This window comes from Pyrus communis, chromosome 4 (genome assembly GCF_963583255.1).
Source record: "Pyrus communis chromosome 4, drPyrComm1.1, whole genome shotgun sequence".
Classification (NCBI taxonomy): domain Eukaryota; kingdom Viridiplantae; phylum Streptophyta; class Magnoliopsida; order Rosales; family Rosaceae; genus Pyrus; species Pyrus communis.
The window spans coordinates 12463691-12479496 of record NC_084806.1 but is presented as its reverse complement, the minus strand read 5'-3'; the positions used below and the strand labels follow the sequence as shown (position 1 = coordinate 12479496).

At 39.8% G+C, this 15806-nt stretch overlaps 1 protein-coding gene across 1 annotated transcript; it reads right to left on the bottom strand.

The window, feature by feature from the left end:
• Positions 1-166: 166 nt before the first annotated feature.
• Positions 167-4005, bottom strand: LOC137731366 (FRIGIDA-like protein 4a). Its single transcript, XM_068470470.1, has 3 exons — positions 2968-4005; positions 2040-2215; positions 167-964 (listed from the first exon to the last, which is right to left on the bottom strand). The coding sequence occupies exons 1-3, from the start codon at positions 3866-3868 to the stop codon at positions 476-478; spliced, it is 1566 nt and encodes a 521-aa protein (XP_068326571.1). The 5' UTR covers positions 3869-4005; the 3' UTR covers positions 167-475.
• Positions 4006-15806: the final 11801 nt, after the last annotated feature.

The following is a 15806-nucleotide window of genomic DNA, read 5'->3' as shown; positions in this document are numbered from 1 at the left end:
TTTTAACCGGAAACAAGCGCATCCCATCACTAACCTCAAAACCTATATAACAGCGGCGATATGCAGAGTCACAAAAGATAAAGGCCCTCCAAACAGGAAGCTTAGAGAGCGCCCTAGAGAATCGAAGAGAACACCAAAGAGAGGGACAAATAGAGAGAGAGAGCCATAGAGACCACCACAGAGAAGCAGTAAATAGTCTTTCTACAACTAAACTGAGAGCAGTGGCGGTACGGTGGGTCGATGTTTTAAGTCATCCTAACAACTTTTTCACAATGACCTACTACTACAGTTTGATCAACATTAGAAATACAACTTCCCACCATGACAAAGCAAGAAGCACGACGAAATATCATGATTAACACACACATCGCTACCATTTAAACGGTTAGTGATTACAAACAAGCCATTATAAAAGTTGATGAGATCTGGAGTCATCATATCAGTGGTTACCGTCTTCAAACGAGTTTTGTCATGTCTATCGGTAGTAAGCCTGCTGATAAGCTGGTACCATACCGTTGCCATAAGCCCCATAGGCGGGATAGTTCATCGGAGCTCCAGGGTATGATCCGGCAGGAGGAGGGGCTGCTTCGGGCGAGTATGCATAAGGGGTTGGTGGGCTTCTGCTGCCATACATGGTGGGTGGGGAATGGTACGGTGAGAACCCAGCAGGATACTGGCCATGGGATGGAGACATGACAAATGTAGGAGGAGTTGTAGGGAAAGAAGACACATATGCATTCATCAAGCGTCCTGCCTTGGCTGGAGGCATGGGACCACCGTTGTTCGCTCGTGTTCGCTTGTTGGCTGGGACTACAACTGGCCTTTTCTTCTCTGGTTTCACCTTCTCTAGCTGTTCAAGGCGCTTCTTGAGGTTTTCTGGAGGAAATTCTGTCTCTAAGTTATAATCTTCAATGCACTTGACGACAGCCCGAAGCGCTGACAGCTCTTTGCGTCCAGCTAGGTTCTGCATAACAAAAGATTACTGATCAAAGAAAGTGCAGGTTTTTACAGGTTTAGTTGTTTCTACAAATAATGAGGGAAGCAAACTTAAGTTCATGCACTTCTAGGGGCATTTTTCAAAAAAAATTCAGAAAGCCCACAAGGAAGTTTATAATTGCACAACGCCTTATCATGTAGACATCCATCGCAAATACCATCATGCCTAATTAGAAAAATTATTAACAATTTGAAGATAAGGGCGCACCAAATACTCCAAATACCTTACATTTATTTCTATATGAACTGCCTGCATTATTGGTGACAAAACAAATTCTTATTGCATCTTGACCACTTAATTGATGCATAAAGGATTCATATTCCAACCAAACAGAAGAGTTTATTGTCCCAAAACTTGTCAAACTATATAGATGTTCCAACAATAAGATAAAACCGACATAGATACACACTATGGGAGCAAACCTGATGAAATAACTAGTAAGAATTGTGGGGAAGAAATTTGATCATGTTCAAAACGGCGAGTGGAAAGAAAGAAATACGGTGAAAATCTATAATTCAGCTCTTTTGTCTTTAGGCTTGATATATAAGAGAGAAATATGGTGAAAACATATAATTATATTCTTTTTCTAGGCTTTATATATATACATTGACCTTTTGTTCACACATAATTAGTAAAGCGTAAGATGTTAACATCCTGCATATCTTTTAGATGGCTGTCATTCTCTCCATTATAGGAGAGTGTTTTTGTGAGGGCGGGGGAGTTCCCGCTCCTACTTTATACACAAACAAAAAGGTATAAGTTCCTCTGACATTCCTTTTCTTTCTTGTCTCTTTCTCTCCTCCCAATCATTTGAGAAGGGGGGAATGGGAAAAAGGAACTTTGAGGGAAATGACAAGGAAGTTGTGGAAAACAGAAGGCGACACACGCACACATGCACAAAAGCTCTCCATGCAGAAAGAAAGTGAAGAGAAAACCAAAAACATGAAAGAACCGGACACCACTTTGCGATGCATATTCAGGACTCAAAGTAACGACATAAGAGATCAAGAACAAGAATAGGATGCAGTGATTAAAATAATACCGCAGCTCGCCCAGCATTATTGGGATCTTCCAAAATAGAGGCTGCAGCCTTCTTAGCATCTTTCAGAAAAGCTTTCAGTAGAGGAACAGGAGGAAATTTGTGCACAAGTCCAACTTCATAGGTGAAATGCACCGCATCAAGCTGCTGTCCCCTGCTGATCAATTCTTCAATCATATCTGCACATAGTAACAACCCCAAACGTTAAAAATTGGAGAATGCTGCACTCTTATTGTACACATAACGAACCATACCAAAACAGTCCCAAGTAACACAGATAGCAAGATGGAACAGAAAAATATCTTTACGAAACTACTACAAGGTCAATGAATATGCCATCATATTGTTAAAATCATTGGAAAAAGAATATTAACGATTCAAAGTTAACTAGATGATTTAGCTCTGGATTGTTCACAAAACATGTACACATACAACACCGGTTATCCACAGTTTCTACCGTCCACATGTTCTGATTTTAAAGATAGGTCAGAGTTTCGAATTAAAAATTATTTGGGATACAGATACAGTCATGTGTGGGTTTTGTTTCTTACTGAAAAATATAATATAAAAAACATACACCAGTCAAATCTCATGTATAAGGTAAACATTACACTGGGAACACCTGAAGACTAATGTTGATAACAAGAATCTAGTTAAAAATTCTACAAATTTGGAAAGAGTGGAAATTTCGACATAGAAGCCGCTGTCGAGAAATAAAATGACGTTATCAATCACATTTGTCTCATTCAAAATTTACTAACCACGTAGAAAAATCACCACTTCCTCATCCTATATATATAGAGATTATAAAGCCTTGACACATTTTCAATAAACTATAAGCAACACCAAGCAATGGCAAAAGAACTGCATAGAAAATGTAGCAAATACACGATCAAAGAAAAGCAACAAGTTAGAGCATTAGGGAACTCACCGGGCATTTGCTTGGCGAGGCCAAGCGAAACGGCGAGCTTTGGCATCTGCTTGCGCCAGGCTGAGCTAACCACAAGCTTTCTGTACAAATCAACATCCTCCTCCTTCACAATCCCGAAAGTCACCAAATGCTGCAGGAACGTGTGCACATCAGGAGTCTTCACGTTCTCTATGCCGCCTCTCTCCTCCAAGCTGGCTTTCCAAGTCTCGGCCATCTCCGTGGCGCGTTGCTTCACGCTCCGCGTCACCAGAAGCCTTTTTCTCCCGATCTTCGGGTCCACCACCACCGGAATCAGCGACTCCAGCAACAGAACGCAGGCCCAGCCCAAATCATTTCCCCTATCGCTCCTCTCCAGTCTCTTGTCCACAGGAAACACCTCCGATATCGCCTCCAGCACGAACTTCGCCGGATCGACACAATCGCCCAAAGCCACAGGCATCTGCGACCTCAGACCCTCCAATTCCTTCTTCCTCGCCGTCACGAACCTCCAGAGCCCTCCAGAATCCATCTTCAAGCACAACGACTTGAGATTCATCAGCAATCCCTCGCCGTCGTCCACCTCCCCGTACTCATCGTCGCTGCGGCCTCTCTTCAACACCTTGAGCGCCGACTCCTTGGTCTTCTCGACGTTCCCGAGCGCGATCTCGAAGCTGTCCCTGATCGTGACCTCGCGCTGCTCGAGCTCGTCGAGCGACGCCTTGGTCTCTTGCTCCAGAGTCTGGATTTTGAGCTTGATGGCCTCGGATTTCTTCAGGAGGTTCTGCTCGAGGGACGAGAAGTGGTCGGAGAGCTCCTTCCAGAGGAGAGTGCAGCTGGTCATGAGAGAGGTCTGCCGCTGGAACTCGTCGAAGCTCGGCGGAGTCAACTCAGTCAACTCGCCGGGATCGGGGATGGACCCCATGATCGTCGTACGGTGCAGCACAGCGGCCAAAGGGGAAGAAGATATGGTAGAGAGAGAAAGGAGAAACCCTAGAATTCGGAGGGTAGAGAGAGAGAGAAAGCAAAAGCAAAAGCTTGAGCTGTGAGCTTAAGCTAAAGCTAGGCAGCCGGTGGACAGGAGAAAGAAGAAGACATTGAGCTGACGTGGGTGGGGAATGGATCGACACGTGTAGAGGCGTCACAAAAAGGTGGCTAGAATGCGCTGGCGGGCGGGAGAAGGCGCTAGAGTGAGCGGGAGGGGGAGGGTGCGCAGGATTAGGGGGTTGGTAGAGTAGGGGGCGATGCTGACGTAGGATGAGGGGGTGTTTGGATGATGGGATTGTGCTTTCTCGGAAACCGAAGTTGGATCAAGGGAGAAAAAGCTGGGGGAGAAGGTGGGGGTGGGGCAGGCCCACTGAGAGCAACACATGGGGATGGGAATAGAGGAATAGGAATGGGATTGGAAGCGAGGATGAGTCAGATAAAGTGAAAGACATATGCCGGGTTATGTAGTCCTGCATGTGAACAAACAATGACCGCATGCGCGTCCTGATCCTCATCAGTCAGTCATCAGTCGCACATTCACTATCTACGGTTTACAATACTGGTATTATTTAAATATTAATTATTGTGTGCTGGTGCATCGTATAATTTATAAATTTAATTTACAAACTTAATTTATCTAACAATTTTTTTTTATACATCATTTATTTCATACATTCACCGCTTAATCGGTTAAATATAGTGAGATATATAATAATTTATAATTTCTTTTTTTTTATTGAACATTTGACCCATTAGATAATACCTATATAAAGTAAAATCATGTTCCATAACCGCTTCCTAAATTTAAAGTTGGTCTATGCATTGTCATTTACTACAATTTAGTAGTATTTCTCTTCAATTGTAAATGAGAGATTTTATGTTCGATTCTCGCCAAAGGTGAATTTGAACTATATTATTGCTAACTCATTGTGAGGCTAAACTCATCCCCTCTGCTTAGTATAAATAATATCAAGTTGGTCTATGCATTTCCATCGTGGTTTATAATTAGTTATGAGTAAATAATTTGTTAATTAAAGTTGTTAAGTATAACAAAATGTGCTCCAAATTTTGATTCCTGCATTAAAAAATTTCGTTAACTTGATTACGTGGAAGAACATACAATGAGCCCCGCAAAACTTAAATCATAACTTAGCTTTGATTCATAAATTAGTTTAGAATTTTTAACTTCATGGACATATATTTAAATTGGATACGAGACCCATGTGTGCTCAGTATTAACAAAAAATTATGGAAGTAAGCAGTAGAGACCAATAGTGCACATTTTTTTAAAAAATTTTAAAGACCTCAATTAGCAGATTTTTAGTTCATAATTGTAAATTAAGGTGAATGTTCAATAACAAGTTCTCAAATATTCTCTCTCAATGCACATTAAGTTGAACAAAAGAACTCTAGAATACATCAATTTACGATGTAAAGCACCGCTATAGCATCATTAACACAAAACACCACTGTAGCAGTGTACTCATATTATGTAAGTTAATTTTTCTTATTAATGATAGTAACACCATCACATAGGGATTTGAATTCTCTTATCTCACATTTCTCTCCTCTCATCCCCTCGTTTTAATTTAGACCATTCAAAAGATCAATAAAGTACATGTATATCAGTGCGTCACGTTTTTTTTAACAAACAATATTATCTACACTAAGGGGTGTGAGATTGGTCTCATAATGAGCTAGCAATAATATAGTTCAAATTCATTTTTGACGAAAATCGAATCTAAAATCTCTTATTTACAAATAAAATGAAATACTATTAAACTATAACTAATACTTAAGTGACAATCAGTGCGTCACATAGTAAAGTGCAACAATCCAAATATGAATATGATTGTACTCGTGATGTTAGGGTATGGGAGGGAAGATTCCTTCTCTGTCGCATATTATTACTACTTTACAGGGTTTATATTTTAGAATAAAATATCAATAAATTGAGTGTAAATTCGTTGTATAATGAACAAGCAGACGAAGGATTCAATGAATCAAGATTGAGGACAGATTTTTCGTACGTAGAAAATATATAAAATGTTGAAACACAAGTAACTGAATACTTGAAAAAATAAAATTTTCAACTACTTGTATTATAACATTAACCCCTAATTTGGTACTAAGGTGATTTTGAAAAAAATGACTATAAAAAAAGCTGTGAGCTTTTTTATATTTAGTAAACATTCAGCTTCAGTTTTTTTTCACAATTTTGGATGAAAAAAAACCAAAAACACAAAGCCGCAAAACTCAACTTTGAAAAATCAACTTTTATTCACATCTGTTTTAGTTTTACATAAAAATTTATCAAACACTATCATACTGTTTTTTTTTTTTTTTCAAAAGAACTTTTACAAAAGGGTTTATCAAACACTCTGCTGCTTTATTTCACAGCTGATTATTCTCACAGCACAGCAGAAACAATTTTTTTTCAAAACAAGCAATACCTAACCAACTCTAAATATTTGTGTATCAGGCCGTGTTTCACCCAAATGAAAAAAAGTTCTCAAGCTTGAGTAGTGGGAACGAGAACTTCACCGTGACGCGTTCACCGCAACCTTTGCGCGTCACGTGATTAACTTGTAAAAGGGTGCATTGAACACGTGACAGTGAAGTCCATGGCAAATGTTCTGAGCAATAATTCAACCAACATCTGTGCCATTAACATACCAAACAAGTTAAAAAAAGAGACTCAACTCCAACTTAGTAATAAGACAATTACTATTCACCCAAAAAAGTTAGTTAACAATCATTTGCTTGCTGTGACTCTGTCTGTCATACAATTTGTTCAGTCCAGAAACCATACTTTGCTACACTGAATTCTCTTCTTTTATGTCCCCATACAGCAAACCTGTAGCGGCAAAAACTCCGCCCAAGAATGATCGGGCGGGCATTCAGACAGTCTTCACGCCTTGCGACATTAGAGAATGCTGCCCATATATTAGCATTACACACACCTGCTTCCATCACCTACAACGCCATGAGATGCCTGAACCCGAAAAAGGAAAAGAAAAGGCCATGAGGAGGATCATATGGTCTTCAAGTGAATAAATGGCACACGTATTGAAGCAAACTACAATACCTTGAATGCGATCAGGAATCTACTTGGATGATTTGTGTTCCCGAAGGCTTTCAATCACGACCTTCTTTCTTGTGTCAAAATCAACTTTGTCAAGATCATAAGCAGTTCCGAGATAGGCATATAGGATCCTCTTCTTCTCCCGCGTCTTTTCGTCAAACTTCACAAGGTTTGGATTCATTTCATCATCCTTACTGCCGAGCATTGGGGGCTGTACACGAGCCCAGCCCCTGCGTCCATGATTTTCCTTCTCAAAGAACTCTGCCATTCGAATGGCGTCCTTAAGGCCTGCTTCGTCACCGGAAAACTTAACCAGAGTCATACCCAAATGACCATCTCTACCGTACAAGGATTTTGACTTCCCACTTCCAAATCCAAGATCTGTTTGCAAGAAATTCCATGAGAAAACATGTAACTTGTCAAAAGGACCTACTTTTTTTATAAATACGTTGAAGCCCTTACAATTATCAAAGGTAAGAACGGAATCTCCATAATCAATCCACGTGAAATGTCATGATAATGGCTGCCAACAGCCATAGAAGGCACAGCTTCAGAATACAAAATCCAAAGTGACATAAAGAACCCCCTATGGCCCTATTCGTTTGATGACCACCAGACCAATGTCAAAATGCTCCAACATGGTTCAAGGTTAATATACCATATGTAAGTGTGACTCAATGAACTGAAGTTACCAAACATATATAAAAGAGAAGCGTAGAGTCTCAAACGCTTATATACCAGAGTAATTACAATATGACAGACTGCAAATATCAATTGTAACATGCATAAGCATAAAAGATCCAGTAAAACGAGGATCAACTATCAAAAACCAAACAAGAAAAAAAGTTAGTATTATATGTTAACGGCAACACCGCTTTTTCACCCATACTTTCCTTGACTGGGTTCCAAATCCCAATGTATCACCTAAAATTCCTAGTATAATGCAGCATGCAACAAGGAACTAACTCTCCAACCAAGGCTAAGGTCACCATCCTAATTATACAACTGGGACCATGTTGAACTTGAAATAAAAAAGCTAAGCACATGCACAAACCGAAATCTTATATTATGGGAGATCTGAGAGAACACTGCTCGTTATGCCAAACAGTGCCCCTTCTTGGTTGTCTCAGTTCAGTAAGAGGTTTATCCAATTTGCCACTTTTGGCTGAACTAGCTTGACGTTCTAGTACATGGACTTGAAGGATCTGAAGTTTATCATGTAGGATGACAAAATGTGCCAATAATGAGGGGCAAAAGATGTGATAACAGGTCCAAACCACTTAAAAACAATGGTTTTCAATTAGGTTACAGGTTTAGGTGAGGCATGAAAAGTTGTGACAGTCAGCAGACAGTAGAAAAAATAATTCAAATTGAAAGAGTTGTAATTCAGATGTAACCAAGACATTAGCAAACTACAACTAGCTACTTAGCCTTTAGAATTCTTTGTGCTTGATGATCTTTAACATTGGAAGCCCCAAGATCCTGGTAAATTTTCTTTGTTTTTTTTGGGAAGAAACGATGACAATTTATTAAAACAAAAACACGAAATACAAAATAGTGGATAAGAAATCCACCATCTAGCAAAACTAGCTAAGCTCTCAAGCAAATCTAGCAAAATAGTGGATAAGAAACCCTGGTAATCCTAACTAGCTTCCCTCATTCTTAACCAACACTACGAGCGGTTGTACAGGTATGAGGAAAAGCCAAGCTTATGCATAAGATTATTTCATTCACCACACAAAATTTAAAATGAATAAATCAAATCAAACAGGAAGGGCTGTAAAGAAAATGAAACTATTAAAAGTTAGTACAACAGTCTGGCTCAACTGAGATAGATTAATTAAATTTTGACTGAACTGGATCCCAGAGGTTAGTTATTGCATGTCCAAAGTCACTAGATCACAAAAATTAGGAATTTTTTGGTCCAAAGTAAAAGCAAGAAAATGATTAACAATGTCAAACTGATCCAAGAGAAAAGGCAGGGGGTCGTAGCAGATTGAAAAAGGATGATTATGACTTGACTTAGACATCAACAACAAAAGGAGTACATGATACCTACCATCCCAAACAAGAGAACAAACCATAGGTAGAACCATTTAAAAATAAAGAATGAGATTCATCCAATCAAAATTCATCCCAGGTGATCAGAAAGCAATGCAATAATAATAAAGTCCATAAACTAGGAACCCTGCATTAGGTTCCGTTCATGAAATGCTCATCTCAACCATACTTTAATTGCCACATGGACAACACAAGTATCGCACATAAAAGAAGATTATATGGAACGACTAATCTCCGCATCATATAATCCCTGCAAACTACAGTTGCAAATGCATTCTAAATATGCCACTAAGATCTATATAAAGCCATTCCAATATGATAAAAAAAGTTCCAAATAAATATATCTATTATGAAGGGAGGCACTAATACTAATTCACATGAACCAGCTAGACCCTCCCCTTCCACACTCAATCAAATCAACTGGAAAGGGTGACGGTAAAACTAGAGGTACTAGCATGACTCTGGCTTTTCTTTTCATCTCACCTCCCTGTAAGCCCTTTGAATATCATTGCAAGATACTATGGCTTAAACTTTTTGTAAACATTGGTATTTTTTGCCAAACTATTTAACTTAACTACCCAGGAGGAGGGCAACCTAGTAGTAATATTCTATGAAATACACATGCTGTATGCTGTATCTAAGAAAGGTTGTTCACTCCATCCAATATAGATGTTCAACCTATTAAATTGGCATCCAAATATACTATATGCATTTTCAGATTCAAAGGGCGGGCTTGCAGCTAAAATAGGATGCACGCAGAGCACGTACTTGACCTGGGACCAACCTCTCCAATGAACATTCTGATAGAAAGAGCATAAAGAATTAGCAAATATGAACTATGAAGGAATACTATACCTCTAATATTACTATCCATTGCTTTATTGCCCAAACCCTCCATGCGGCCATCTTTACTCTTTCCTGTAACCGTATTATGAATTATCACCACAGGTGGCCACATAATCAGATCATCCACATTTGCTGCTGCTGCTTCAGCAGAAAGAAACTGATACGCTTTTGAGTTATCCGGGGGCTTCAAGTAGTCCCACCCCATTAGAACACACAAAGCCTTGTGTAACCCCAAGTGATCCACGCGCATGTCAGCACTATCAGAGTTGTAACTGTGCATGATGAGACTATGCATATCCGGAAAATCTTTCGAGGACCTGAAATAATGCATATCAAGGGAATTGAACAATATATTTCAGGTTTACCTCTTAGATAGCATTACGACCCTACAACTTCGAACTCAACAGGGCAACGAAGAAGATGCATTTACCAAGGATATCCTAGTGAGCTGATATAATTATATCACGATATATAAACATTCATTTTCTTAGTTCCATCAGATGATAATACTTAGGTATTTTCACTTAATGTAAGACCCTGACAAAAGGTAAATAATTTATAACAAAAAAGGATAATTTGGTAAGCTTGAGTATACACAATAAATTTGTAAACACAAGGCTGATAGATAACAATATAATTAGATGGGGAACTGTAGCACTATCTAACAACGGAGTAATTACTGCACATAAGAAGCCAAAAAATGCACCTATTGTAACTAATGAAAACTAGATTCTCTAGCACGCCAGTGGCATTTAATTTCCACTACTAATGCAAAAATTTCAGAGGGGGGAAAAGAAAACAACAAATATCGACATCAACATCAAAATAGCAACTTTAAATTCTCATGTGATCCTTACGTAAGCAAAATTGGCCTCTAAACTTTGCACAAAACTTAGGCTACAGTAAACTCTATCAAACAGACTAGGTCAACTGAGCCACACACCATTAACTGGTATTCAATTCAACAAATGCAAAGTAATAGTTTAAGTCTTTGCATTCATATTATTTCAACCTACAAAATTGTCTGTTTGACTCATACACAAAGAAAGTCCTAGTGTTCTAGTAAATGAATCATGTGGAATAATCCATATGAATGTGATAGCATGTGGTCTAGGTTTAAAAATTATACAGAACAAAAAAGATAGAGGTAGTAGGAAGAGGTTCTTGTAAAGTTCACACAAGAAACATACCACTGAATATAAGTCAAACCACATGAATGCAAAGCTAACCGCAAGAAAACCCAACTTATTGAAATGGGACAAAAACATGTGTAAAGAAGAAAATAGTAAAAAAGATGTAACCCAACAAAGTCCCTTACGACTTAGTTTCAAGACAGAACTTGGATGTCAACAAGGGCATCAACCAATCTGAACCAGTCAGTAACAGAATGTCAAGAGGTATCTGATTCTTTAGAGTGGGGAAACAGAAAGCAGATGTATGCATATGGAATCCTTATCAATAAAATAAGTTCAAAAGCATTTTCTACATGATCCATGCCTTGCACATTTCCATATTTATTTCTGCCAATGACAGGATAGAAAGCACGAAGTTTGAAAGGGAAGTTATGGTTTATGCTGCGTAACCAATGCCATTCCACTATATCCACTAACCAACAAAAGAACAGAAGCTGAGCAAACAAGAACAGAATATGGAACCAAGTGACATCTAGTAAACCACGTCACAAACAAGTATTAAATAGCAATTGTAAAACAGCCTCCCATTCCCCACAATACAAGGTAATTAAAAAGCAACAAGTTCTTCTCAAAAAGAGCAAGCAAATATATACTTGCAGGCAAAACAGTTACCAGTACTTACAAGCCTGGTAATGTAGGAAACTAAATAATATAGGAACAAGGTTACCCATTGCTCCTCAGTAATGATGCAGAATAATCTTAATTCCATAACAAATAGGAAACCAAATGATACTATCCTAGGTATTACTCTGCATCATCTGAGACCATAGGAAAAAAAGAAGAAGATAGTATTGGATATTAGCATATAAATTCATCCTGGAATAGCAAGCATACCAGTTTGTGCACTGATGCACCATGAATACAACTCAAAGTATAAGCTCTTATTAACCACCGAAATCCTGCTGAGTAACAAACATGCACATGTGCATTGGCTTCCTTGTATACATTTTGTCACATTCCCACAAGGAACAAATTGGATTCCAATGATTCCAAAACACCAAAACAAAGATCCAATCGAACAAATTCAGCCTCTAGACTTCAATAGCTCATAAAGAATGAGCTAGTGCCCATTTTGCAACAAGTTAGGCAACACTCGTAACAATCTAAAAACAACTGCACAAAACACAACCAACACTCTTATGGGAACAGAGCATGGATCAAATCAAATGGACACGCCCTACTTCCATTCAGTTGCACTGAATAATCAGGGATCTAAGCTGGGATGGACTAAGACTTGCCCGAGTCAAATAAGAGCCAGCTCAGCCCATCTGAATCTTAGCCTGACCTGACAAAGTCGGTAACACCAAAACAAAAGCTCATCTCAATCAGCTTTAGGCTAAACCAACCAGGTCGCTTGAGCTACCATCCAACTAATAGTCCTAAAACCTACCAATCATCACAGCCAAATACGTCCAAACCTTTAGGAATACTCAGCAACCACCTTCACTATAAACGATGATAAGATAATATGGGCATATGCTGATAGTAAGGTCATACGTAAATAACAAGTTGTTCTTAAACAATAAGTAAAGGACTGATGGTTCTCCAAACGCCATCGGAGTCTAGATTTCTAAAGGGAAATCTAAGAAAAGCATAACATGCAAAGTAAACGAACTTTGGGAGCCACTCGTTCTCTCCTCTTTGTTGGTGCTTTCCAGGAGGTAATAGACTATTTAATCTATAAATAGAAAATATGCATCCCCTTACGCAGCAATTAAAGGACCCAATGATACTCCAAACTTCGTTGGAGCATAGATCTCTAAAACAAATCTGCGAAAAGCCTAAAGTACTAAGACTCTTCCTAATCCTAAGCAAACATTCACAATGCCCACAGCACAGTAATGACAAACATATAGTGCTCCTGCGAATCATTCATGAATTTTTCACATATGCACGCAACTTCCTAATATTCTCACAAACCTACTTATCATTTTAAAGGATATCAAACAAACTTTTTGACTTTGCATTAAATGGCTTGCATCAGGTCACCATCAGATGCCCACACAACAATATACTTACCAACTCTATACGAATTTACATAGAAAAGAAACATCATATGTGTGTACGCACCAATGTATTAAAAGTGTGAGGCATGGGTGAGGCGTCCGAGGGATAGCCCGGCCTAGGCATGAGGCAAAGCCTCACAGGACCTAAATTTTTTAATATATACACTGAGCATACACATATATTATATTAAAAAAAAAAGAAAGATTATTAATCAATAATCACCCTGAGCACACACATATATACATATATTATATTATATTATATTATATTTTATATATACGTATAATAGAGGATGAAAAGCACAATGAGCACACATAACAATGCACGCAGACAGAACACACGTCCATTATAAAAAAATAAAAAGAAGAAAAAAAGGCAGAGAGACGATAGTGCAAGGAAGAGGTATGAGGCAGTTAAAACCCTACCCAAAATGAGGTCTCCTAGGCGGTTCCGGCGACGCCTTCCGCCCACTCCCTCAAAACAAAGGTGGCAACCCTCACGCCCAGCCTCAGAGGACGCCTAGGTGCGCCCTGAGGCGAGCCTTTTAAAACATTGGTACACACACAAGTCTTAACTTATAATTATCACTAATGATAACCAATGAACTAGAAATTCACATCAGAAACACATTAAAGCTTCTAACCTGTCGACATTACATCCATTGAACTCTTTGACATGGCCTTGCAGCCTTCAAAGCCAAATAAGCACACTTCGCTATAATTTTCACTTGATAGTTGAGATATAGAATTGCAGACCTCAAAGATTAGTCTAACTTATCAAACAACTCAGACCATCAGTATCAAAAAAGTTTGGTCGGTAAAGTTCGGAGATGATAGAATAGATTCTACAACTAACTTCAGTTCCATATAGGGGCTAAAAAACCAAGACATGAAAAATCCTCCTTGAAGATACACTATAAACAGAAGCACCATGCAACAAGCTGTTGCTTAGAAACTGAAGCAATACGCAAGATTTCAGAAACCTACAATGAAGTCTTGTACAAAACAAGTGCAACCCTTGTAATTACAAAAGGGAATTCAATTCTCGCTTTCAAGGATATAACCAGTCTTCATTATCAACCAAATGTGAAATGACTTTTCCTTGAAGCCTACCACAGCACATAGCACAAAGCGCATATCCTCGTGCAAGCATGTCTTAAACATTAGGTGGGAGGTACTATATCCTAGAAGAAGATAATTTCACCCAAAAGCAGAGTAAAAAAACATTTATGAGAAGTCAACATGGCTATCCTTCAACTTCACCAAATAGCTAATACCAAATATAGAGTGCCAAGAACAACAATAAAAACACCATAATCAGTAACCCCTACTTGCATTTGAAAACAAACTCTATACGTACATACAACTTACATCTCTTAAGACAAATTCTCGCTCTCAAGTCTAACTAGACCGTATTTGACCTCACTATAATCCTTCAAATTGAATGCATTGTAAGCACCGAATCTAACTTAGGAACGAAAAGCTTCCTAAAGCTCCAAAAAGGTTTCTTGCTCCCATTTGATAAGAATAATGCTTAAATACTGCTAGTTGAATACTGATGGCTTCTTATGGCAAAGGGAAGAACAAAAATGAAAAAGTTTAACAGCTAGAATAGTTCGTGTCCCAAGTATAAATTAACGATACCCAAATCAACGAAAGAAAATCAATACTAATAACGAACATAATCGAAGAAGAGAAATATAGTTAAAGCAATTAATTTGCACAAGACCTGACACAAGCAAGACAATGCAGACGGCCTTGCTTCCCATCCTCCAAGTAAGTCTTCCTCTGCTGCGTGTTCTCATGAATCAGCTTCACAAAGTTAAGAAACGCCTTCTTCAACGCAGTCTGATCAACTTGAAGATGCTTCAGACCCACATTCTCACCTCCGCCACCACCGCCTTGCCTAAACCCCACACTCTCATGACCTCCACCACCACCACCAACCCTCATGTACTTGTTAGCCCTCCCCTCATCGCCGCCCGCTTCCCGCCGAAAGGGACTACTCGTTGCCCGACCTCCTCCGGGACCCCCCGAAAACCCATTTGGATTCCCATACTGCATAAGTTGCTGCCGACGCATTGCCAATTCTTCTGCCTTATCCCTCTGCTCCTTTTCTCCGCTGTACTTCCTCTTAGCGGGCCCTTCTGCAGGCCCACGCCCGTCGAGCCCGAGCGAATTCCAGTAATCCGGACCCGGCCCGCCCGATCCACCCGGACCAAATGGCATGAACCGGCCAGGCGGGTTCATGGGTGGGGGGAAGTCTTGATAATCGGGCGGGAGAGCGAAGTAGGATCGAACACTACCATCGGCAAGAACAAAAGTCCGGCGCTCGAGCATGTGGAAATCGTATACCGGGGGAGGTGGTGGGCCGAAAGCAGCCGGGTCGGAGAAGGGGAATGGAGCGGTTCCGGGAGAGGGGCCAGGCGGGTGCTTGGGATGGGCGGGGCTGGGTTTTGGGGATGGGCCGGTTTTGGTCTTGGAGGATTTGGGATCGGGTGGGTTTTTGTTGTTGGTGATGGTGGTGGTGCTGGGGGTGGCGGTGGGGGCGGTGGCGTTGGCGGAGGATTCCCAGCGCGATTTGCGGCTGGGGGCGGAGGAAGAAGAAGGCTTGTGGAGTGGTGGGCCCTTGGGATGGGGACCTCCGGCCATCCTGGGGTTAGGGATTTGGAGGAAAATAAATAA